We start from the raw sequence: 26,955 nt of genomic DNA, 5'->3' as shown, positions 1-26,955 counted from the left end.
GATAAACTAGATTATCTATTAGACACAAAATAAGTAACTTTAATCCAAACTATAAAATCAATTTATTTAGAACTGGTTCTAAATCACAAGTGGAAAATATTGAATCTCAGAGACTTTCAAGAAAATCTCGTAAGAGAAACCCCTAAAGCAATAACAAGAGATCGTGAAGAAGTTAAAAAAAGAATAGCAAAATACTTGTGATCTCCACCAAATTAAATGTACAGTTCTTCATGTTATTGATGAATCACTTCGAAATTTCAAAAAGTCATTCACTTCGAAATGTTTTTTTAAAACTATTTTTAAATTTTGGTAAAATGACGCCAAAAACTTTCAATTAAATAGCCTGTTAAAGATATTATATATATCTGATAATAAGGGCTGTAATTTGAAAAAAAATTGATGAGAGGTTTGATAAACAGATTGATTTTCCATTTTCCAAGCCTTTTCAGACGATAAAGTTTTACATAATTTAAAGAAGATTATCAATAATCGAGAAATAAATGGCAAAAATTTCAAGTATTAAAAAGTTAAATTGTTATTTGTTCAATCTTTTTAATAGTGATTTATTTAATTCAGAAGCTTATCACAAACTTTCTTAAACCGTTGGAATTAATCGTTTTAAATTGGAATGTCAACGAAAAAAGAAAATCTTCACTTATCAAATAGAGAAATAAAGGTACAATAAGAAGCAAGCTAATAAAAAGACAACTCAACTAAATACCAAAACGAATTAACTAAATTTAGTGAGTAGACTCTAATTAGAAACTTAAGGCACGGCAAATAAGGGTAATTTTAAAACCAAATTAGAAGTGTTGAAAATATTTAGACGAATATTTAGATTAAACTTTCAGATGGTTATGCATATGCTAAATGCTATGCAGTACTTAGATTTTATTTCAATTTTCCAACAGAAAGCAATTAAGAGTTATGTCTAAATTAACTTTAAATTGATTTATTTGAGCTTAGTAAACGACTTAGCTGGTTTTAATAAATTAATTTCTTTTACCAATTAAAATGACCATGCTTCTTGCGAATATAGTATTAAGGTTAAGAATTTCAAATGTGAATCGTTTCTAAAATCAATATAAAGATATAAAAAATTACTTTATTTATTTGTTTATTTATTTAATTATTTTTAATGAGTAAATTATTATTAGTAAGCTTAGTAAACGACTTAGCTTATTTTAATAACTTACTTTCTTTTAGCAATTAAAATGATCATGCTTCTTGCGAATATAGTATTAAGGTTAAGAATTTCAATTATGAATCGTTTCTAAAGAGTTTGTATCAAAAAATATAAACATATGAAAAAAATGCATTATTTTATTAGTCCAAAGGGCTTTGTCCCTGAAGGACTATTGTTTTCGTTTTGCGATTTTGCGTAAATGTCCGTTTCACTTTTCAAATTATTGCCACCAAATGTTAGAGTCCTGCATTATATTTTAAGAAATTGAATAATGAAAAATCTGCATAAATGTATGTATATTTCTCGCATTGTGATAAATTTACTGTACATAGAGCCATCGAATTTTGAATGACGTCATCCTACTGCGAATATGGGCATGTTGAAGCACAAATTTGAAATTTGAAATTTGTTTTATTAACGATTTTATATTTTGTAAAACTTTAAAGAATTTTTTATTAACAAACTCAAGGATTTCAAAGCGAGTAATGGCAACTTTATACAGTAAAAAAACATTTTCATCTCCAGCGCGCGAAACTATGTATCGAAAATTCTAAAGATATGCTCAATTTAAACTATTTTGCGATATTGCTCTTGAAATGAATTTTACGGTTTAAGTGCGAAGAACGTGATACTTAATAAAGGTAACAGACAAAATGTCAGAAAGACGCCTCTTTGGACGTAATTTAAAATCTAAAACCTTTCAGATTTTCTTTTTTTAATTTAATTATTTAATTTAATTTTTTTATTTATTTAACTATTTTTAGTGAATGTGATTCAAGTATTCCATAACCAGAGCACAAAGACCAATTTATAAAGAGAAAAACCACCAAGTTATTATTAAATGATATTTTGAAAATACAAGGTTATTTGATTTTGAGGTCATTTTTATTTTATTCGAACGTTTTCTAGAGAAGAATAATTATTTGATTTGAAGCCAATTATAATGTTTCTTATTGATGATGTTTTTCGACTGCAGTTTTATTCATAATATGTATGACCAAGTTTAAAATTATATTACTTTTTTTCAAACAAAACCGTTTTGAATTTTCGATATACCCATTATTAGTATCATGCTTTTTACCAACAATCTGGAGGCAAGAAGAATATATTTGCTGGAGTAAAAGACGGTAAGATATGGAGTAAGTATTATGGTATTCAGCTCAAAAGATTGTATCCATTTGTTCCTGATGAAACGTCTAACTGGAACCTGATGTTTGTACCCAGCATAGAATTTCCATAGGAAGTAATGGGAAGGAAGTAAAAGGAAAAATAGGGTAAGCATTTGGTTTCATAGCAGTAACTAATAGTCATTCCATTTTAGAGAGAGGATTTCAGGGCAAATCAGATAGCGGGTATAAAGAGTGTCATGTGGTTTTTTAGTTAGCGAAACAATGACCTGAGATCTTGTGGGATAAGTCAGAATCATTTAAAAGTACAGAAGGTGATAGATCCATTCAGAACTTTATTTATAATTTCTTAATAAGAAAAAAATTGAGTCATAAACTAACATGCATTCTATCAGAAGAGAGCTAAAATTAGTTTGATATTCCTTTAGAAAGTCAGCATTGCAAATAAAAACATTATAAACCCAGAATAAGGAGATACAAGAAAACGGAAAAAACTAATGCAAGACATCTGAGAAGATGAGTTGCGTAAGGAGAATTTGGAGTAATAATTTCACATTTGAGGTTGTTAAAGAAATTTGCAAAATTACAATTTTTGATCCTGATAAAGTCTGTCAATAATATAACTGAGAATTTTCTAAACCGGGTCAACTGTAAAATCATCTCGCAGGACTGTATTTTGAGCCTAATAAGGGATTCTAATAATAAATATAATTAGCTTTTTGTAAGATTTGAAATTGTTCTCTGTCTCATAATGCAGCTAAGTTCAAGCTGGCGAAACATAAGTGAAAGCAAACGCTAGTATGGGTTTCTTGAATATATTTGTTTTTCGATTGCACTTTAGTGTTACTCAAAGAAAGGTCTGAGTTTGAGAATAATTACATAAATCTTACCTTCGATATTTTTAGTATGTTTAGCTGAGATAGAACTCATACTGAGTCTGCGTTAGTTACCACTATTAACTAGTGGAATTTCGATAACCAAAGCACAGAGACCAATTTATAAAGAGAAAAACTGCCTAGTTATTTTTAGATGCTATTTTGAAAATAGAAAGGTTATTTGATTTTGAGGTCATTTGTATCTTATTCGAACGTTTTCTGGAAAAGAACAATTATTTGATTTGATGTTATTTATAATGTTTCTTATTGATGACATTGGGCGACTACAATTTTATTCATAATACGTATGACCAAGTTTAAAATTATATTAGTTTTCATTTAATAAAACCTTTTTTAATTTTCAATATTAATACCATTATTAATACTATGCTTTTTACCAACCTTGAGGCAAGAAGAATATATTTGCACTTAAATATGAGTATATTTTTGCATATTTAAGTATCTGGAAGCATTTTGAATAGTTTTATGTATCCTGATAGAAATTAGGTAGAAGTTCCTTGAGTTAATAAAAGTTTTAGGTTGAAACACTGTTTTTTTATCAGATATTTCGCTTTACAAATGAATAACTACGAGTTTTGGGATAACATAAGATTGTCACATTGCTGAAGTAATGCCCTATTATTTAATTATGATGTTCATAAAATTTCCGGAAATCATGCAAGTCGATCTTCACCTTAATAGAATTTTCAAGATCTTTCATAACTTTCGGTATGTGTTTTTTCACTTAATTTTTATGTTCTCAGGAAATAGGCAGAAGACCAGTATTAGATGAAAATTGTGGCCTTTCTTGAAGAGGCACAAAACTGATGTTTCTATTATTATGCAACTGTACATTGAACATGCGGAAGAGTATTTAAATTTTATGAAACACACAAGCTTTTATTAAGGTCTTTTGCTAAGTTCACAAAACACTTGAAGTAGTACCTTCTTAGTTGGGATTCATTTTTTAGGTCTACTGTTGTAGAATATCCAATATAAAATATAAGAATATACCTCGCACTTTTCAATGATTTCAACTGTTTACTGTTTAGAATGGTTTATTAACATGTTAAAGATAATAATAATAATCACAAAAAATTATGGATTTGCACTGAGGATACTTTGAGGATTTGATAGAACATTTTTTCTTCAGGTGGAGGAACGAAAATGATTAAGGAAATTAGTTTTTATGCCTGAAACTTATAAAGATTCTAAACAACCCTTGAAATGCTGCTGCAAATTTACGCAATTTTCCCTGTTTTTTGTTAATAATTATTATCTTTGAAATTTTTTGTTCTTACATTTAAATGCTTATCCTCTTCTTTTCAATATCCGTACATGCAACAATGTACACTTTATAAATTGTTCACCGATTCATTTTAATGCAAAAAGTTTTCTAACGCTGAGAATTTAACTACGCTTCTTATTTTTATCAAAGTCATTCTATAATGAACATATGACTAAGCCATTCCCCCCACCCGATTTCATATCTTACTTTCATTCTCTTTTCAGGTCTGGTTTTAGAGTAGCAAATGATATTTTAATTTACTGATGTAAATCTTGATACGAAACCATTTGGAACGGTTTTCTTCTGGCTTTTAAAAACTTTATCTCTTCACAAATTGCAAGCGTAACACTTTTTGTATATTCTTTTTAAATATAATTAAAAATGATATTTAAACTATTTTATGCTGCATATATTGATTATGACGCAACCATCAAGCAATCATCTGCAATTAATAAGATTTTCGATTTTTCATTATTTTCGAAACATTAAAAAGTGTGTTGCATTATTTATTATTTATCTTTCGTTTCAGAGAATCCAAATTTCAGTCTCAAATGCGAAGAGAATCTTTATGCATCAATACCCGGATATATAACAATTTATCCAAGAAGCCGTAAATGTCATCAAACAGGTATAATTTTATATTACTACTACGCTTTGTGTGAATATTTTTAAATAAGCTCTTTCTGCGAATAAAAATAACGTACACACAATTTTTGTTGAAATTTTTCTTTAACTTGCTGATTTCTATAATCTTCTATTTACAAATAAAACGCTAAGCGGTTCGTATATAATTCACTTTCTAAAATAGACCCCGTATGCAACTGATTAAAATGCTACGTAGAATGTAAGTCAGAAGATCTGCACCTAGAAAAAAAAAATATGTCAGCTCAGTGTGTAATGTACCATATGTGAGCTCTTCTAAAATACATCGATTTTATGTGTTTAAAAAAAAATAGAAATTTCCTATAATTTTATTGTTGAAATTCCAGTTTTTTCCCATAATAATTACGCTGGTTTGAATTTCAAAACATTTTTTAATGTTTTAAATCTAATAAGTAATTTCATATATTTTTTCAGTAATGATGTAAAAAATGGAATCCGAATTTCGGTATCCCGTCAGGATTTTTTGCAGGTTAAGAGCTTCTGTATTTTCACAAATACTTCTATTTTACCTTTAGATTTAGTATATTATATAAAGCATATAATCGAATGGAAAAAACATAAAAATATATTTACATATATTGCTCTTATACAATGCATGTTCTAAAATTAGCTGAATGTGTTAAAGCTAAACATTAGCTTCAAGGCATTAATTCAAGGCAAGAATTTTCTTTTGGTTGATTTTCGCCTACTTGTACTTTCTTCACTAGGTACATCTCTTTTCAAAATCCAGAAATAATCTGCCATCATGTTTTTATTCCACTCTCCTTGGTACCGTATTTCCTTGTCTTTCATAGTCTGATGAAATCGTTCACCTCGTTCTTTGCTGACTTTCCCTATATTTTCTGGAAAGTAATCTATGTGTGCATGTAAAAAATGTAATTTAATACTCATGTTGCATCCGAGCAATCTTAATTTTTGTAGCATATCTTTTACTATGCTTTTGTAATCTGGATGTTTCCTGTTCCCTGAAAATGTTCATTCACCTGTTTAAGACTCAACCATGCTTCTTTTTCATAATCATTCATCGTTGCTTCAAATTTAGAATCTAACATATGTTTTCGAATTTTAAGTGCCACAAACCTCCCCAGCTGTACTTCAAGCTATATTTAACTGTTTCCTAACACCTAATTTAATATGAAATGAGCGAAGCAACATGCTTTTGGATTCACCAGTGGCTTGTGAAGAATATTTTTAGAAGCCAGGTGATAAACAGCCTCGGGAAGGCTAATCTTCCCCCCCCCCAGTGATTCTTTTTATCCAGACAATCCCAAGCGCATCGAAAACATGAAAATTTAGTGTAACCAGATTGTTGTGCAAGTAACATTCTAATTACTAACAAGTCAACATATAAAAGTCATTGATGTTTGTTATAATTCACCTTGTCAAATAAAACTGTGATGTTTTCGTATATTTCTTTCAAATGAACTAAGTGTGCCACTGGGATCAATGCATATTGATTTCCATTATGAAGCAAACCTTCCTCCAATCTTCTTTTTAAGGAATCTATAAATAGTATCCAGTCAGAAGAATTGTGATTAATACCAATGAAATTCATTATTGTGCAGAGACATTAGGATTTTTGAAGCTGAAAAATGTGCAATACCCTCGCCGAGACTCGAGCCTTGCACCTCTCGAATACGCGCCGAGCGTGCTGACTGTTATACCACGAAGGCATGGTCAGAAGCCGGGAAAATACCTTATGTACTTCCTCTTTTTAATGGGTGACAGGGGGACCCAATCACCAAGTCCTGGTGGCGGAGTATCATTATCCACCACCCTTTTCTTTTTGTTTGGGCTCCACTGTAGAGACATTAGGTTATTTGGAAGCAGGAAACATGAAAAATGAGCAATGTCCTCACCGGGTCTCGAACCTCGGACTTCTAGAATACGTGCTGAGCGTGCTGACCATTACACTACGAAGGCATGTTAAGAATGCGGGAGAAATGCCTTATAATTGCATTGTCATCACTGCAGAACACAAGTGAGACTTCTTCCGAAAAATATGGTACCAATTCTCTTTAACGGCGTCTGTACTATGAAAAGTGTATTTGTGTTAGTTTTAAGGGATGAACTAAGAAATTCAGCACTTTTCCTTGGCAAATTTAGCTCTCTTACTAAATCTTTAAGCTCGCTTTAATGAAATAATATTGGTATAGTTTCATTTGTTTCAGGTACGTATAGATCTTCTTGAACTACTTACAAATCTGAATAAATTTCTGTATCAATTATATGTTCAATATTATTTTGAGGATGAGGAACAGAAAGATTTGCATTATGATCTAGAAGTCTTATTGCTGAAGGGGGTTTGGATATGCAATACCTCCTTTATTTTTTGCATTATAACTAGTAATAGTAAAAGCATATTAAAATGCAACGGAGAGTGACCATCAGTAATTCTGGGATTAGAAATGTGTGAACTAAAATGTAATTCAGCACCCAATATAACGCAAAAGGAGGAAATATGTTTAGTGTGAATTACATTTTGGAAAACAACAGGTATTTATGAGATAATCGGTCTTTAACCATTGCCCTATTTTTTCAGAGCTTATAGATGAGAACCAAATTTTCTTCTCATGATTATGAAATAGACAATTAGCAATTAGAAATAATCTAGCGGATATGACAATGCCATTGTTCTTAGCACAACAAGATCAGTAATCGGAGTTCAGATTGCTCGCTAAAAATTTGACTGGCGTTGCTCACGTTAAAATAGATTTGAAATACTTTTTTTCTAATATGTAGTGCTGTCACAAATTGTACGTAAACTTAAAGCTACTGAACATTTACAAAAGTTTTTAAAAGATATTATAATCAACTAGAGACACTTATTCTTTTAATATTTAATTAAAAATAAATAACAAAGGCGCTGACATGATAGTATATATAATTTAGTGACACTCGATAAATTTTAAATTACTGTTATTGATTTAGACTTTTTTAATCATATATTGCTAAACCGGTTTTAATAGAGAGTATTTGTACACTGGCGGAAGACGTTAAACGAACAACTATAATATATATATATAGATATATATAGACATATATTTAATAAAAGGCAGAAAATATGATATAAAGTAAATAAGAAAGTGTTGGTGTTAAAACATTTTTAGAAATGCATAGAAAGATTTAATAAGGTATGTGTTCAGCTGTGAGTGGAATGCAAACGTTGCAGCGATTTTTCATGCTGGGTATTATATTCCCAAAGTTCATACAAAGTAATGAATAACGTCTTAAAACTCCTAAACAGAATTAAATGCGATCTGCAGTGATACATTCTAGTGCGCCCCACACATAATTATGTGCGGTCGCACTAGACTACGAACTTGCGTCACTAATCACTTGCATAATCTATTATACTTAAAATTCAGCTGGATTCCTTCATCTTTGAGATAATCGATCATTAATGCAGTGTGATGATCAAGAGATTTTGTCCATTACGAGGAAGTTATTATCGATTGCACCTCTAAATAGTTTCGAATAAGGGTAAAGAACCTTATCTCTGTATATTTCAGTGATTGTAGTTACAGTGGTAAAAAGTGATGGTGAATGCGTCCATTCAGAATGATGCCCGGACATACTAAGTTTTAACCACCTTCGTAACGATGCTTTTCATTGATGTTTTCAGGCTTATTGCGTGTGCTCCCTTCAGTTTGAACCTCGTCTGGAATCACTCTCCAAAAAAATACGAGACCCATCAGTATAAAAGAACTCTTCTAACCGTTGGTAGTCTATTCGTGATGATCTCTGAGCCACTACAACCTAGCGCTTTTAACAGGCCGAGTTAGCGAGACCGAAATTGTGGGTTTCCTTACATACATCACCCTTTTTATCAGGACTAAAGAGAAGGGCTAGCTCATAGAGCGTTTCCCCCTGAAACAGGCAGTGAGGAGTGATGACGTAGCAATGATGGCACTGAGCGCGGAGATGCAATTGACAACATAGAAATTAGCGTTTTAAATTTGAAGAATCAGCGTTTAAAATGAGCTGTGTGTGAAAGGTAGCTATAATTTGGAAGAGACAATGTTACTGCAGTATGCATTTTACACTGAACATTACAAAATTTAATAGTACTTGCTCAATTTTAAAATAATAGATAAAATGCGCTACTCTTAGCATAAAGTTCCTTTTTTTATTTGCAGGGATTCTTTTTTCTTTAAATGCCTGTTTGTTTCTAATCATTTCTTTATCTGCATGTTAACTAAGAGAACTGTACTACTGCTAAGATAACTATAATAACAGCTATTTAAAATTAATCAAAATAATAACCTTAAATTGGCATAGTTTTAAACGTGTATGGTTATATATGGCAAAATTTCTGCTAATCTAAGTTTGAGTTTCAGCCTAATTGTAAATTTTACATTAGGATATTTTTCTCCCGATTCATTATAATAACATATATTTTTTAAAAAATAATTTTGTAACTTAGGCTTACATCAATATTTCATTTAAATAAATACATGTAAGATTGTTATCTTAATTTAGACAAAACAACTTTATTCACAGTACCTAAAATAATTATTTAATTTTTCAAAAGTGGGGGTTAAGGGGGCAGGTCTTCTTATGCCAATTACTTATATTATACTTTATATATATTTTATCTAGAATGCTAAGCTAGCACAAAATCGAATCAATAATAACAGAGGATACAATAAAAATAACTGTAACAATATCTTAACAGAATTAGTTCTCATTTGAAATATGCTTTACGCTATTAACTTCTAAAATGCAATCTAGAAATATTTCAAATCAAAACATATTATATATACTTACTTTTTGTCTCTCGTTTCCCTTGACCATTAAATAATTTGGTTTTAGTTTGTGACACAATTTAATTCTCTTTAATAATATCAACATTTAAAACAGTTCCATCTTCTAAAACAAATCCTTTATGTAAAAAGTGGTTTCTCAGTAATTTGAGCCCACCAGAGGCCGAGCGGTAAAGTCGCTGAACACTGGTAGTTCGGTCCGAGGTTCGAATCCCGCGAACGGGCTGGCTGCATGGGCGTTTTCGTGGTTTTCCCCATGTGTAACGTGTATACGAGCCAGTTTCCCTTAGAAAGTCCTCCACGAAGGCATCCCTCCCCTTAGGCAGATAGCCCTAGTGTGCTTTGTCATAATTAAATACACCAACACTCAGTAATTTGAGGCAGTGCGCTAAATCTGCAAAAACCCATATTTTTTTCGTTTGGAATACTGGATTTGGAAAATGAGAACTATTAATCGAAATCTGTAACTCTTTCCACAAAGTAGTAGATCCTCCTAAATCAGATACTATTGCTTTCACTTCTACTCTAGATGATTGAATATGTCTTATGAGTGAAACAAGAAGTTCTTTCTTCATTGGAGTGTTAAAATCAAAAAATATTGGTTGTTTCCACTGCGAAATGAGACCTCTTATTAAAACAAATTGCACTTTTTGAAAAGGACCGATTTTGGTCCAGTTTAGAGTCATAGCAGAGTTTAGAATCTATGTGCAATTCCTCGAAACTGAGAGCGCATATTTTTTCTACAGAATTCAAATATTGGCATCTTTCCTTCATTACAGCAAGAACATCACTCTGAATTCCTGGACTACATGAAAATTTAGTGCAGTCCTAAATATCAGCATATAAATGTGCTAGTGCTAGGTAAAGGAATTCCCATTTTTTCTTTCCAAAAATCGTAGCTTTTAGATGACAGAGCTCTTATGACAATGCAACGTGAAATATCTTCACTAGTCCACCGGAGTTTTTCCTTCTTTTCTAGCAATGCGTTAATCTGCGTCTTTATAAAAATATGCTTTAGACGTTTTTCCAAATTCTCCGATCTGTTCTGTTTTTTCTTAAATTTCGCTGTTTGGGATTTTAATTTCTGAATTTCCGATACAAATTTCTTTCTAAATGTCGTCCACCTTCTTTGTCGCTGAGCAAACATTCTAAAATCTTTCTTTTCTCTATTTGTCAATATTTTATTACAATTTTCTAAGGATATTATTTTGTTCTTCAAATTATCAATACATTCTTATTTATCTTTACACTTAGGGCACTCAGGGATATTGTCACACAGGGCATTGTCACTTGTGAGTTTTATTTCAAAATCATTCACATTTGATTTATTATTGTCAGCTTCAATTTCGTTCTCGGCCTCAAAATAAATTTTCTTTGGGCTTAATTCATGTAGTCTTTCAAAAGCACTCTGCATTAGTTTTTTCAAATGTCTCCGATTTCTTGGTGTTATTTTGTTTACTGCACACGATAAATTTACTTTCGGCACAGCATTGCATTTCAACAGTTTCTTTTGCGGCAATCCAAGCAAGCGATTTCTCATGTTATCTTCATAATCACTGCACAGAAAATGTTCGCTGCAAATTCTTGCTTTTTTCACATTAATAGAATCCTGTCTTCGACATTTATGTATCCATTCTTTCGTCAAAAGCAAATTGTCCTTGGGGAAAGCATGAAATACAATATCTCTTCCTTTCGTATTTCTATAAGTGTTACGGCACGTTGCTACAGCACAAGAAGCCATATTACATAAAGGATACTTTAAATATAGAATTTAAAAGGAAAACTGACTAAAACTATATATATATATACAGACAAATTATTTTAAATATTTGCATTATTAGAAAACAAATATGTATGATTAAAATGAATTTGGGATATGCGATCTCCAAAAAATCGTCTCGCAACTGAATGAAACTACAGTTTTAAAGGCGCGAAATCAGAGCAGGTGCAACAGAGATACGTCAGATTACTCCCGGTTCCCCCCCCCTCTATGAGACTCGCGTCGGCGAGGAGTCGAACAAAGGAATGACCTAGCCCTTCTATTTATCCCTGCTTTTTATGCTGCCTGTTACTCGCGGTACATCATCAGTGTATCTAAGCCTACAGACCTGAGTCAGTATCTGTCTTTGTCCCCTTCAAGGTAAGTAGAGAGACAAGTTTGGGTTCTTCCCAATGCTCGACACCATTGGCGCCACATCCCTTGCAGAAATGAGAGAAAGAGACCTCACACGTTCAGTTTACTTGCCGAGAAGAGTAAACTTTGTTTACATTCTTGCTTCCATTCTCCCATCGTAAGACATTCTCACAATCCTCAAATGCCTAATCAATAGCATGTTACACGTTCTACAAGCGAAATTTTATCCAGCTACTCGTGCAATGCTTTATATTAGAATTTGTAGCTCCCTTTAGCATTTCTTTCTATACATGTCATAAGAACGAGCACAAAGAGTTTACATTTTTATGTCTAGTGAAAGGGAATATCATTGAAGTACGTGATAACTTTAAATTTCAACTATTAACCTTTAACTGCTATGAGCGGTCTGAGAGAGCGCTAAGAATTTTCTAACCGTCATTTCCACCCCTAAAAACGGAGAATGGTCCCTCTCCTTCTTCCTACCTTTCCAAACCCGTACCTCAAGGTCACATATCCAGTTTCATACTTCTACCTTTATTATGGTTTCAGTTATCACGTTTTTTACTTTTTAAGGTGTCTGGGAGACCGCTCACAGCAGATGCGTACCAGTTTTAGTGGACAATAGATGTTATTTATCGGATGCTTGTTTTTCATAAAAGTGATAAATATGGCTTGTAGTTTTACAAGAAAACTTCCCACATATCTCGCTCAAAAAGTAATTGTCAGAGAATTCTTCGAAATCAGAGAATAAAAAATATTGTCAATAAGAATTCTCTGATTCTGAAGAATAATGTAGAATTCACTGCGAAAGCAAAAGTTTCTGCAGATGAATATCATAAATTTTCTAATGACTGTGAACAAAATGATAATTTTTATGGAAAAAAAGCACTTCAACTAAAGCAAAAAAGAACCAAGTCGGGTGGTACGCACACCAAAACATAACATAATAGTTCAGCTCCCTTTTCTGAAACATCCTGCTAAAATAGGCTCTAGAGCAGAGCCCGAAGATACTTGGAATTTATGTTCATAAATATTGTTCCAGTCATATCCTGATGCTACAAAACTGAAAAAAAACAAAATTTTACGCTTTTATTAGCTAATCAACGTATTAAACCGCATCTGAAAGTTGGGATAACTTCCGCTTTTTTGCCAAGGGAACTGAAGATAACAATTAGAAGAATCCTTGGACAGAAGAAAATTAAGAAAATCGATTTATCAAATCAAGAAGAAAAAATGAGAAGAAAGAAAAACGTGTGGTCTGTGCCTACCTTGTAAGAAGAGAAAAACAGCATGCAAATGCTTGGAATGCAAGGAACCAGTGTGTCTTCAGTGCTCTCAAAAAGTATGTTTTGACTGTTATCATCTTATGATTCATCCTTGTAAACAAAACTATACTAATCTATTATTAATTAATAATTAAACTCCCTGTTGTAGAATTATGGTTTAATTGACAGTAATACTTAATAAAATTACATATTTTCATGCACGTTTAATAAAATCTTTGTTCTTTAAAAACTTCGTTCCTTAAAACGAAGAAAATAGTCATATTTTTATACGAATTTAACTGCGTAAAGTTAAATGATTCATGTTTAAATATATTGATTTAAATGTATTATAATTTTATAAATATGCATAAAGTATCTATAACATTCCTTAAACATGGATTAGTTATCAAAACGCATAAAAGTTTGTATTTTTATGCGTTTCTTTAAAGCGGTCTGTGAGACCGCTCACAGTAATTATGCCGAAAAACTTGTCACGCCAGTTAAAGGTAAACTATTTATATTTCAAAGGACTTCACTTTATAAGCTTGTTATTTAGATTAACTAGGTATTTATAATTTCAATCTTTACTATAATTTCTCCTTTCAGTTTCCTCACCAGAATAAGAATCAGGTTTAATAGTATTTAAACTGAATTTTTGGTTGTGAAACAGAGGGCGTGTCTGGACTGCATGAGCATGTTACATTTAGTTCCTGCCAGCTCTGATAAGCTGTAATAATTCGACTTTGCGTTATCGCTGCCGACATTTTTATTTGGTACACCGGAAGAGTTACTGAGCGAACTCAACAACTTAGATTACGGTTTAAATTATTTAGCTTTTGGTAACTAATCCATGTTTTAAACTAAAATTTGCATTTCCTTTAGTTGCTTCTCTAGGAGCTATGGTTGATTTTGCTAGCACAAGAGCGTGCATTGATGTTCTAATTTTTGTTTAAACAAAAACCTTTATTTAAACCAGAGTACCTTAAACTGTGGTCGCGACCCCCATGGTGGTCGCGGGACGTACAGCAAGGGGTCGCCAAAAATTTTAGCATTTTTCATATTTATTTAACCTATTGTATTATAATAATTTTACAATTAACAAACATTTTAACCCAATGTATTTGAAAATCGATAAAGATAAGACAATACAAACAAAGAAAAAACGAAAACGTTTCCATGCATTCTTTTTGTAATATAAACGTTCATTTGCTTTACACGTGACGTTATCATTTCGTCTGTTACTTATTTGAAATTTTCACATTGTTCTATGTCTTAAAATTAGAAATTAAAGTTAATGACCTAAAACTGCAACAGTATATTACTGTACAAGTGAGAACATTGACAGTTTCACTCACGCCTGTGTCGGATTTTCGCACTGCTTATGGGGGTCCCTCAAAATTTTCGTAAAAATTAAGGGGTCCTGGGGTCGTGAGAAAAAGGGGTCGCGACTAAAAAAAGTTTAAGAAGCCCTGATTTAAACCGTTCTATGAATCTGTAGTTACTTTCAGACATAGTGATAATTCACTTCGCTTAGAGGTTTTGGACTGAGAATATTTAGTAGATCATGGAAAATTCCCATAACGTAACAGAATTAAATACAAGGGATTTTTCTGCAGTTTTAATTTAAATTTCTTCGCCAGATCACAAAATATATTTATATTTGATTAAACTTTAATAATGTTTTTCAAAATTTTGAACCTTTTATGTTTAAAATAACAGCAAATTATAATACTATACAAGGTTCTCAGTTCCAGTTCATTAATTATTATTAACTATTACATTTGAAGTAAATATTAAGATTTGCTAAGTATTCATTATCTATGCATTTATCGCAGAAAACATTTGATTATTATTATTATGTGGAACACATGCTTTTATGAAGAAATTCCTAATAAAACGCTTTTGCGTTTACATTTAACACTTACACGAAAGCGTTCACGAAGCCAGGTCATTTCGATGAAACATATCACAGTTTTATTAACTCATCTGCTACTTGTTTAATAAATACATAAGCATCAAATATTATAAAGCTGAAGTACAAAGCTCAGGTTTATTAGCTTCTATTTTTCTACTTACCATACTCGAGTACATTTCCCGAATAAATGCATTCCTTATTAAATTTGACTTACAGTCTTGAAATTATTTCCAAATATTTGTCTCCTCAAATCCTCTATTAGTAATACCATTTAATTATTGATATCAGAAAATATATTAGATTATATACCCTACAACGTCCTATTAGTAATAGTTAATGTTAACTACTGTTGGAACTGATTAAGTAAAGAGTCGAATAACTCATAACAATCACAAAACTCAGTCTACATTGAGCTAACTGATTCCTGATGAGAGCTTGCGTAGACCTATATCATATTGCATTCATTTGACATTATATTCGGAAGTAATTAGTCTTGGTGGTATGACAGTAGCGTGAAATATATTTCCAAATTATGATTACCTGCGTCGCTGAAGTCTGATCCAGTTGTAAATTAGATTGCATAGGGTATCATGAATACGAGGTATCTGATGGAAGCCCCCAATTAGATTAGCAATTTTTACATTAAGAAGACAGCTGAGACTAAAAATTCAAAGACACTTTCCCCGTAAAAATTCCAAATGTGGTTACATCGCGATTTAAACGATTTTATCAAAGGGTTATTGAAAATTACCTTTTATTAAATTTGTCATTAAATTCATTAATCTTCATAATTTAGTTATATAATAATTACCAACTTTAAGTATTAACTTAGTTTAGCATTAAATGCACAAATTCTTTTAATTCAATTATTCCTGATAATATATGTGAAACGTCATAAATATTATCGGGTATCAGATAATCATAATTTAGGTGAGTATCAGGTAATCATAAATGATGAAAATATTGGAAACTTTTAACTGAAGATCTTGATAACTGAAATGTTGCTAAATACCTACTTTTAAGATCAAAACTGTGAAAATCTGTATAGGATTACTAAAGTGAAAAACAAAAATCTGATATGTACACCACATGACTTCTTTCTGCGGAATATTAAATTATACGCATTTTTCTTGCATTTCATTTAAACTTATTGGATTGAATTAAATTTAATTCGTCGATAGTCCATAAACCACAATAGAAAAAATGCACACTTTAAAATTCACTATATTTGTTTACCATATAAGGTATTTCTCCCGGCTTCCTACCGTGCCTTCGTGGTATAGTGGTTTTGCACGCTGGGCCGGTATCCATAGATCCGTGGTTTGCTCTCCGGCCTCAAAAAAATTCTAATGTCTCTACAACCATAGCGACACTCTGGCCCTAGGTTCACTTAACAGCGTTGCATTTTATTCATTTTATAACTCAGAATGCACAAAATTTATATCATCTTAAGAATTATCTAATCTTGCCACATGTTCTATTCAAATACTATAATAAATCTAAAACGATGTATAAAAGAAACTAAACAAATAAGAAAAGAAGAAAAAAACAGTTTTTCACAGACGATTTAGTATTTCTCGTTCAATTAATTCAGTTTTCACTTCGCGACAGGAAAAATATACATAAAAACTGAAAATATATGTATTGAAAATTATAAAGTAGACACTTATTTCCTCAAATAATTTCCAGAATGTATTAAGCATGTTTCAACTCGCAATAAAAGAAAGCGTCATCTTTGTTATTGCAAAGCTTACTTTCGCTAGATTGGCAACAAATCTACTATTCTGCTGTTTCGAAAGTAAAAAGTAAGTAAGTTAGTACGGTAGCCGTAGGCCAAATCTCCGTAAAAACCCATAGAAAGAAACCCGCACAGCTGTACGGGTACCCGTAGGCCAAATCCCTGTAAAAACCTATAAACAGAAACTCGTACAAGTATACGGATACGAGTAAGCCAAATCTCAGTAAAAATACATAGAAACCTGTACGCACCATAAACAAAATCCCAGTAAAAACCCATAGCCAGAAATCAAAACGTAGGCCAAATCTCCATAAAAAAATGGACATCCCGTAGGTCTATTTTTCATAACAACCACTAGACAAAAACCCGTGCACGTATATAGGTATCCATAGGACAAATACCTGTAAAAACCAGTACACAATAATCTACAGACCAATAAAGGTACCTCTTGGCAAAATTGCTGCACAAAACTGTAGACAAAAACCCATAAAGAAAACCAATAGAATTATATCGTAGAAGTGTATCCATACATAGAATCGTACATAGAACGGGTATCCATATACAGAATCCCTATAAAAAAATACACAGAAATAGAACTGTAGATCAAATTTCCATAAAAACTAGTAATTAAAAACATAAACCAGCAGAACTACGTAATTAGTACTGATAAAATGTACAGAATTAAATGTCGGAGAAAGCATGTAGAGTAATTTTAAATAAAATTCAAGTGAGTAAATAAAATTTTAAAAATATCTAAAAGCTTAGAAGCTCCTGTCCTTCTCAATGCATGTCAGTATCTATAAACATATTACAAAATACTAATTCAGAAGTGAAACAACAAACATCAGCGTTATATTTTCGAAATTTTCACAGGACTAGTTTCGATAGTTTTACCGAACCACCATCCTCAGCTGTAAAACCGCAAATGGACAAGATAGGAAATAATGATTAGATAAGACAAGAATAATCAAGTTGCGCCGCCATCTGTTGATGAAACCAGAACTAAAACATAATTTCTTTAAAGGCCGAAGGCAAAGTTGGATTGGAATTACGATCGTTAACTAGACCAGAAAGATTTTTGTTGTTTGACTTCTGAATTAGCATTTGTTCGGCGTGTTATTGTTGTCTTAATTATATTACAAATATTTGCATAAATTCCCTTTACAAAATTTTAAACTCCCTTAATATAATTTTGAAAATAAAATTAATAGAAAAAAATAATCAAAGTCGTGATTCACAACATCAAATGTTATATGTATATATATATATATATATATATATATATATATATATTGTTTCACAAGAAAATAGTAAACTTAAATTAAATTTATAGAATTCTCTTTACTGCCATTACTGCAATGAATAAAATTTGAATTTAACAAATATTCTCTATTCGTATAGAGCAAATTTAAAATTTAATTAAGAAATTATTACTGCAAAGAAATAAAAAAAAATAATTATTATTGCTGCGAACTAATTTACAATATCATTTAAATTCTAAGAGTGTATGTAAATTAATTGCACTTATCTAAAACCATGGAAAAATATATTATTCCAAAAAATTAAATTTATTATTCATAAAAATTACATAAGTGAATAATTGTTGAGCAGGCAGGAGACAGACTTATCAAGGAGAAGTTGCCCCCAAAACTAACTCTTCAATTACTCAATTTGTACTTCGTCATCCATATAGGCAAGGGTAAAAGTAAAATTCAAAACCAAAAGCAAAATCAAATATTGTAAATTACAAAAAAAAAAAAAAAAAAAAAAAAAAGAAAAAGAAAAAAAAAAAAAAAAATTTTAACAGTGGAATTTTGAGAAAAGAGCAAGTAAATGACTAGAGTTAAAAATTAATTAAATTAATTAAAAGTCAATTAAGAGTAGAAAACCAAATTTTTAGAAAGCCAAAGTAATATAGATACTCTTGCCTACAGAAAACTTCTTCAACACGAATTATGCATGTAAAGCCTGAAACTATATAAAAAAATTAAAATATAAAAATAATAATAAAAAGACTAGTAAATAATATATATAAGGAAAAATTAAGAATATGTAAAAGGTTAAATTAGCAGCGTAAAATTAATTTTCCTTCTCTGTTCTAAAAATAGTAATCTCTCTGTACTGCAGTATTTCGAGATTAATTCATGTCATATGAGTCTTACATAATTCTGATGTTGTAAATGGAACTAAAACAGCCAACAGTAATTTTACAGCGGTATCATTTATTAAATCTAACCCAGTCTGAATTAAGATTTCACTCTCAACTTAACACACTTGCTTTCAACGCTTTGGCCTAGCTGGAATGCAAGTCTGTCTGCTCCTTAATTCTTACTAGAAATTTATCAAAAATGTAAACTTTTGGGATAAGCATAAATAAAGTGCCAACTAGTTTGCGGCTGCAACATATTTGCTGAAGTAAATTTGCTAAATTAAATCTACCTCGACTGCCAATTTCTTATTCATTGAGGATTCGAGTTTCAACATCTCTAAGCTATTAAAACTCTTGCTGTTCATTATGAATTCAACTGCCTGTATTCGACTACAGAATCTTTACATATATATGATATCAAATGATATCCATTAAAGACATATCATTTGATGGTTGCAAATCATAACTTTGATTGTATATATATTATTGATTTGATTATAAATATATATATATAGTACTGTATTTCACTGCATATATTTGTATTTCAGTTCTTTAATTGGAAAATTAAACAATGGCATTTAATAACATCAACTTGTTTAACAATGTGATACCTAATGAGAAATGTATTGCCAAGAGATGGTACTTTCTAGTATCTGCTTAAATTTTAAGTTACTTACAATGCACTAATCAATCAATCAATTGTTTTACATCTCTCCTGCATCAGCGGAGACGCATGTACGAACGTATGTACGTACGTGCGTGCGTACGTACGTATCTCGCATAACTCAAAAACGAGTAGCCTCAGAACGTTGAAATTTTGTGTATAGGACTGTTATAACATGTAGATGTGCACCTCGTATTTTGGTTGCAATCGGCCGCACCAAACGTATATAAATATTAAGACACAATAACACGCCGAATAAATACTAATTCAGAAGTCAAACAACAAAAATCAGCATTTAAATAAGTAGATATCTCGTAATTGATTTTGGTTTTCAGTAAACTCGAGAAATAAAAATTACCAGAATGTTCTTGTGCATGATTAAAAAGCTTATAAAAGCCGGAGCAAAACATCTCAAATCAGTTGCTTACAAAGTTATTTACTTACTTCTTGTTATTGATTGCAGCGAATTCGCGGCGAGATATAATTAGCTTTCTCTCGGATTGCGTTTTATTTAACGTTTTAGTAGTTTAAAATATAACTACTGTGAGGTATTGTGATATTGCACAAATATCTTTGAGGAAATTTCAGCATTTTGGTTTACTTCTTGGGATAGGAATAAATTTTATTAACTTTTTATCGACTTGTATATTCAATCCATTACGAACCCGTATGCACCCAACAATATCATTCACTTGGAAAAGCTGTCAATTTAATGCAATATACTATTGTATACTGCAAGTATTAAGACCATGTTTTTCATCAAATCCGTATATATGATATTTATGATTCTAATCTATTTTTCTGCGAAACTAAATGCATTTTCAAGCTTATTAGCCATAATTTAAAATAGGATAATATTTAAGTTAACTTTACGGACGTTCTGACACAGTGCCTCACATATCGGACATGCTAATCGGACAAGCTAATATCCCATATCGTATTGTTCTATGCAGAGAGTAGCATATGGAACAATAATTGTATATATAAAGCTACGAGATAATTTCGCCACGAGTATTATTCCTGGCGGTTAAATAGTCTAAATGAATAAAAGTTTTACGGATTTCGTCATGTATAACACAAGTACTGATAAATGTTCCTTAGAAAGTTATTCCATGAAGGTATTCCTGTAAGGATCTTAAGTTTTACTAACGTTTATTTTATTTTAAATCTTTACTATCACTTCTTATTTTCTACTTCCGGCCAGAATTATAAGCGTGAAGGAGTTTATGCAAAGTTGTCTGGCGAACGCCAAGTATTTAAGTGTGGCCTTTTTGCCAAGCAGAAGAGAGGAAGCCGTGAGTTCGAAGCAGGCCGCTTACCTTAGAAGTTACGCAGTTGCTACTTTGCCTTCCAGGCCAGAGGTTTTAATCCTCTTGATAAATTAAACGTATTGTAGTGTTCACAGTCTCTGTGCTACATACGCTTCCTGTTATTATAAGGCCAATCTTATTCTAAAGTTAAATTAGAGTTTAGTTTTATTTTGATATCTTTTAAGTTAGACCCCGAGTGGAGGGTCATTGTATTCCGAAGTACGGAAGTCATTGTATATAAAGAAAAAAATAAAGGGTTTTGTATACCCTTCGTCTGTATCCTGTCTACTTACTACAATTAGTGAACATAGCTTTAGTAAGCTCTCTGTTCTAGTCAGGTCATTGTATGTTTCCGAAGAAGGTAAGAAGAAACATTGAACCTGATAGTGGCGCCCGACGAAGAATAACCATGGCCGAGTTTCAAGAAGAACCTGTGCTGCCTGCAGAAACAGCTCAGAATCCAGAAATGCCAGCTGCCGCCCTGGAAGGATTTGGGTATATTGTCCAGACCATGCGCGCTTCGATGAAACCAGAAGCAACGTTTAATGGACACTCACAGGTAACCAGTTTTTTGGAAAAATTGGATGACCACTTCATGCTCTACCCCGTGCACGAGTTTCAAAAAGTTACCTTAGCTACCAGCGCTTTGAGGGGCCAAGCGCTTAACTGGTTCAAATGTATCGGCAGAAGTCTCTTGGGTCAAGCAGGAAGTCCCACCTATACCTACGAAAATTTCAAGACTGCCCTACTAAAAGCCTTCCCTGTTGTAAGGGATCGTGCGAAATTAGAAACAGAACTTTTCAGTATATATCAACAAAGAATGGAAAACCTCTCCAGGTTTATTTTAAGAAAAATTCACGTTTTCAAGCTCTTGTATGGAAACCGTCCGGATCCTGAAATAATTCAAGTGATTTTGCCGAGGTTACTACCCCAAGTGCAAGACTTTATTGAATTGAGAAATCCGACTACACTGGAAAAATTATTTGAGCTAGCAATCCAGTTTGAAAGTAGAAGAACGGCGGACGTCGAAAGAAGACGCCAATATCAACAGCGAAACCAATTTGGTACGCCAAGACTACAGCAAACTCAAGCACATGGCTACGGAGAAAAAGCGAATCAGTGGGCAAGGAAACCCGAGCATTCAAAAACAGCCGGCGAACGTCGACAGTTCAATAGCAACCCAGGAAAAAAGTCTCAAGGCCAGTGGAGAAAGAAGGAAAGCACCGAAAGAAAAAATAATTTAAACTAAAACGGATTTCTGCTGACGAGAGGGTGCGGAAATCCGAAGGCCACGAAAACCCCTCTTCCTACAAGTTAAATACAGTAATGGTGAAAAATTTAACTCTTCCGAAGATTGAAGTCTTGGTAAATAATATCCCGGCCACCGCACTCCTGGATACCGGCGCGCAGTGTTCCTGTGTGGCAGAAGTCTTTTTTAGAAAGTATTTTCGCAAATACCGCATATATAATGCGGATAATACAACAGTATTAGCGGCGCAAGGAGAACAATGTAAGTGCGTAGGTAAAGTACCTTTGTACATCCGTATCAAGGACGAACAAGTAAAGGTGATGTTTTTTATAGTAAAGAATTTGCAAGCACACTTAATACTAGGAATAGACTTTCTTTCAGACGCACAAGCTACACTGGATTTTAATGAAGCGTCTCTTAAGCTGACGATGAAGCCAGTGCGTGTAGAAAAGGTTGAACCGCCAAGGGTAAATCTCGACCACCTGCCTAATGACGAGCAAGATAGAATCCGACAAGTGGTAAGTGAATTTGCTTCCTTATTTAGTGATATTCCAGGATTTACCCAGGTTACTAACCATAGTATTGACACCGGAGATGCATTGCCGGTTCGTCAAAAACCATACCGGTATGATAAGAATAAGGAAAAAATTATAGAATGGCATATTACCGATATGCTACGTAAAAAGATCGTAACGCCTATCTCAAGTAGTTATGCTAGTCCGGTGGTTTTATGTAAGAAAAATAATGATTATCCTTTGGAGCATCCAAAAAGGTGGAGATTCGCTATTGATTACCGTAAATTAAATTCCATAACGAAATATCCGGTATATCCGTTACCGATTATAGAAGAAATTTTAAGGAACATAAAATCAACCAAATTTATGACAACTTTAGACTTAACGAATGGTTATTTTCAAATAGGGATCAGGCCTGAGGACGTGCCTAAGACTGCTTTTATAACCAAGTCTGGCACTTATGCATTTTTGCGAATGCCGTTTGGCCTTTCAGGCGCCCCAGCAACATTTCAGCGATGCATGGACATTGTGTTAAGACCTGTTCTCGGAAAGTCCACATTTATCTATTTAGACGATATCATTATTACTAGTGATAATCTAGACCAACATGTACAGGATTTAAGACAGGTGTTTTCTTTATTAAATGAGGCCGGTCTAAAACTTAATGTCGAAAAATGCAAATTTGCAGCCCCTGAATTAAAATATTTAGGTTACAAAATATCGCAAAAAGGGATCGAGACAGATGAATCAAAAATAATCGCGGTACAAAAGTATCCCACTCCAAACACGGCAAAGAAGCTCTCTTCTTTTCTAGGACTTTGTTCATATTATAGGTCCTTTATAAAAGATTTTGCGGCTATCGCTGAGCCATTGTTAAAATTAAAAAGGAAAAAGGCAAGATTCTCGTGGACGGCCGAAGCCAATAGTGCTTTCGAAAAATTAAAACAAGCATTAACGCAAGCCCCTGTGTTGAAATTTCCTGAAAAGGATGAAAATTTAGAAATTTCAGCGGATGCTTCGGATTATGCGGTAGGAGCGGTACTTTCGCAAAATCAGCAGCCAGTGGCATTTTTTAGCCGAACTTTAAATCAAACACAAAGAAACTATTCCGCGACCGAGAGAGAGGCACTTGCAGTTCTGTTAGCAGTGCAAAAGTTCCGAGTCTATTTTGGAAAGGCGCCGATAACAGTATATTCTGATCATGCGGCGGTAACTAGATTGTACTCTGGAAAAAATTTATCCCCAAGGTTAATAAGATGGGCACTCAAGCTGCAAGAATATAATCTGGTAATCAAGCATACCCCCGGAAAGGAAAATATCGTAGCAGATGCCCTGTCACGAATTAAATTAGACGAACAGGGTAATACCGTAAAAGTTGCAATGCTGACAGCGTGTACAATAAATTCCCGAGAAACTGTAATAACCGAACTGGGTAAGGATCCTGAGTTTGGAAGTATTTATGAGTATTTGAAGGATCCTGAAAATTTTAGCCACCAAGATATTGTGGCGATAAGAAATAGGGCGGCCCATTACGAACTAATAGATGGTCTATTATTTTATACAAAAACTACGAATTCCAACAACGAATTTCGACCTGTTATCCCAGCTAGTCTTAGATTAAATATCCTGCAAGAGCTCCATGACAGCCCTTTAGCTTCTCATGCTGGTATTCGAAAAACTACTCAACGCGTACGCGAGGCAGTCTACTTTCCTGAACTGCAAAAGTTAACAAGGGCGTATGTCCAGTCCTGCCCAACATGTCAAGCCGTTAATTATATTAATTTCCGCCCGGCCGGGTTTCTAAATAGTATTAAATCCGAATTTCCAAATGAAATAATCGGTATCGATTTATTGGGCCCTTTCCCAAAAAGTCAGTTAAACAAAAGTCGCTATCTCCTTGTTATAGTTGATCATTTTAGTAAATGGACCGAAATTGTTCCCTTAAAACGAGCCTCCGCGAAATTAGTTACCGATTCTATTTTAAATAAATATATTTTAAAATACGGGGCGCCCCTAAAAGTTATATCGGATAATGGTCCTCAATTTGTAAGTAATATATTTGAAGACATGTGCCAAAAACTGGGCATACGTCATTTAAAAATGGTCCCGTATCGGCCGCAATCAAATATAGCGGAACGGGTCAACAGAAATATAGTGAAAATTATCCGTAGTTATGTTAAAAATTTTCATAAAAGCTGGGATAACTATGTCAATGAATTTGCTTTCGCCCTTAGGACCGCAAAACATGATACAACGGGCAAAACTCCTGCTGAGTTATTTCTAGGCAGAAAGATTATAACACCGTTAGATAAATTATTTTATGTGCAACAAAGAGCCCCAGAATTTAAAATGGGTGATATAGAAAAACTAATTAAGGAAGCAAAGAAGAATACGGAAGTAGCACAAAGAAAACAGAAGCTCTATTATGATTTGAAACGACGGGGAGTAACTTATAAAGTAGGGGATGAAGTACTAAAAATTAAGCATTCACTTTCTTCAGCACCAGAAGATAAAACTGCCAAATTTTTCCCACGCTTTGAAGGACCATATGTTATAGAAAAAATAACTCACGCTGTTGTAGTATTAAAGGCAAGAAATGGCGAAACCTGTTCCGCAAACATTGACCAGATAAAACCATTCTATGACCGTAATAAAATGCAAATCTTTTCAGATCTTTTGCAGGATCCGGTACGGCAGACACCGCAGGTACAAGTTCCAGAGGTGGGAAAACGACAAGTACAAGGGCAAGCCAATGAGAGACAGAAGCAAGTGAAAAGAAAATTGCCCCGCGGAAAAATTGAAGGTACAAAGAAAAAGAAGTCGTTCCACCGTCCAAAAAACAGAGTTCACGAACACCCCCAGAATGAAGAAGGGAGAAGGACGACGTATGTGGAAAAGACCGGGAGAAAGGACGGCAACTATAACCCGGCTGTGAAACGGAAGATTGACTCATCCGACAGAACTCTCCGCAGCAAAAGTCGCCGAACTGCGGAAGGGCCATCAGCGGCGGAGGAAAAAGTACAAGAAAAATTTGAACGGCCAACAACGAGGTCCAAGCAGGATCACGACAGAAGTTTCCCGGTTCCACCAAGACCAGCTGCCTTCAAACGGCCAAGACCACAAGCAGAGGACAGAAGGAAGATGTTCAAGGGTGGCCGTAGTGGTGAAAAACGGAAGCTTCCAGAGGAAAGCACTGAAGGGCGAGCCCGTACAAGAAGGAGGATCAACCAAGCAACGGTCTGCAGCACCTTTAAAGACTGGGCCCAGAAAAGGATGTCTGAATATTACAAAGATAAGTAAAATTTTGTGTTACTTTACAAACTTAAGTTAATCTTTCATTCTTACTGCAAGTGGCAGATTTGAAGAAGTTTTACCTCATGCGAGGTCTACCTTTATCGCCAAAAGGGCGAGAAATGAGTTGTGACCGATTTTCTTATTATGTTTTTCAATTACTCGCGCGTAAAACTAAAGTTGATGTATAATAGCGTTGTATAAAGACTTAAATATTGTAAAAAGTTATTATATAAATTTTATTTAAAACATTCTAACAAGAAAGAAGTTTTAGTCTGAAAGACTTTTTGAAATAGAGTATTATTTCAATGTAGAAAGAATTGACACTTGCTTTGAAAAGAATAGAAGTTAACAATGTACTACTAATGTATGTTTTCAAATGTGTAAAATTAACGGCATCTTGATATGTTCTTGTATACATGTGAACTGTTATTTTGAATGTTTAGAAATAACGTGATATGGTAAAAGTGAAAGTAATGTTAAAAAATTTGTTATTCGTGTGACTGTAAAGATTAAATCATGCTGAATATGTGTTAAAGGTTGAATGATGTAGTTAGGCTCTCTGACGCTACACTTTAGAGTTAGCCACTTTCAGAATAGTACCTCAGGGTCTAGAGTTGAAATTAGGGTGTGTTAAGAGGTCTCGTATGTTGAATTTTAACACGTTAGTGTTTTGATTGTAGGAGGAAGTGTTGAACACATAGACAGAAACACATTCGTGTTTGGTGTTTTTACAACACATGTCAGAGAGCACGGGGAGAGATAATTAAAATAGTCATGAATGAAATAAGAATGTTAAGAAAAGTATATTCTATATGTT

General features: G+C 33.0%; 1 protein-coding gene across 1 annotated transcript in view; it reads left to right on the top strand.

The window, feature by feature from the left end:
- The window catches only part of LOC118183124 (uncharacterized), a 356,054-nt gene that overhangs the window by 126,862 nt on the left and 202,237 nt on the right, over nt 1-26,955 (top strand). The window contains exon 4 of the mRNA XM_085817140.1: nt 5,006-5,104. Coding sequence (XP_085673266.1) covers nt 5,006-5,104 — 99 coding nt within the window. The remainder of the gene's footprint in view (nt 1-5,005; nt 5,105-26,955) is intronic.

Source organism: Stegodyphus dumicola, chromosome 1, assembly GCF_044657685.1.
Source record: "Stegodyphus dumicola isolate Sdum_Otavi_A_Nest chromosome 1, ASM4465768v1".
Taxonomy (NCBI): Eukaryota; Metazoa; Arthropoda; class Arachnida; order Araneae; family Eresidae; genus Stegodyphus; species Stegodyphus dumicola.
Note: the sequence above shows the minus strand (reverse complement) of the source record. Positions and strands in the feature narration are given on the sequence as shown.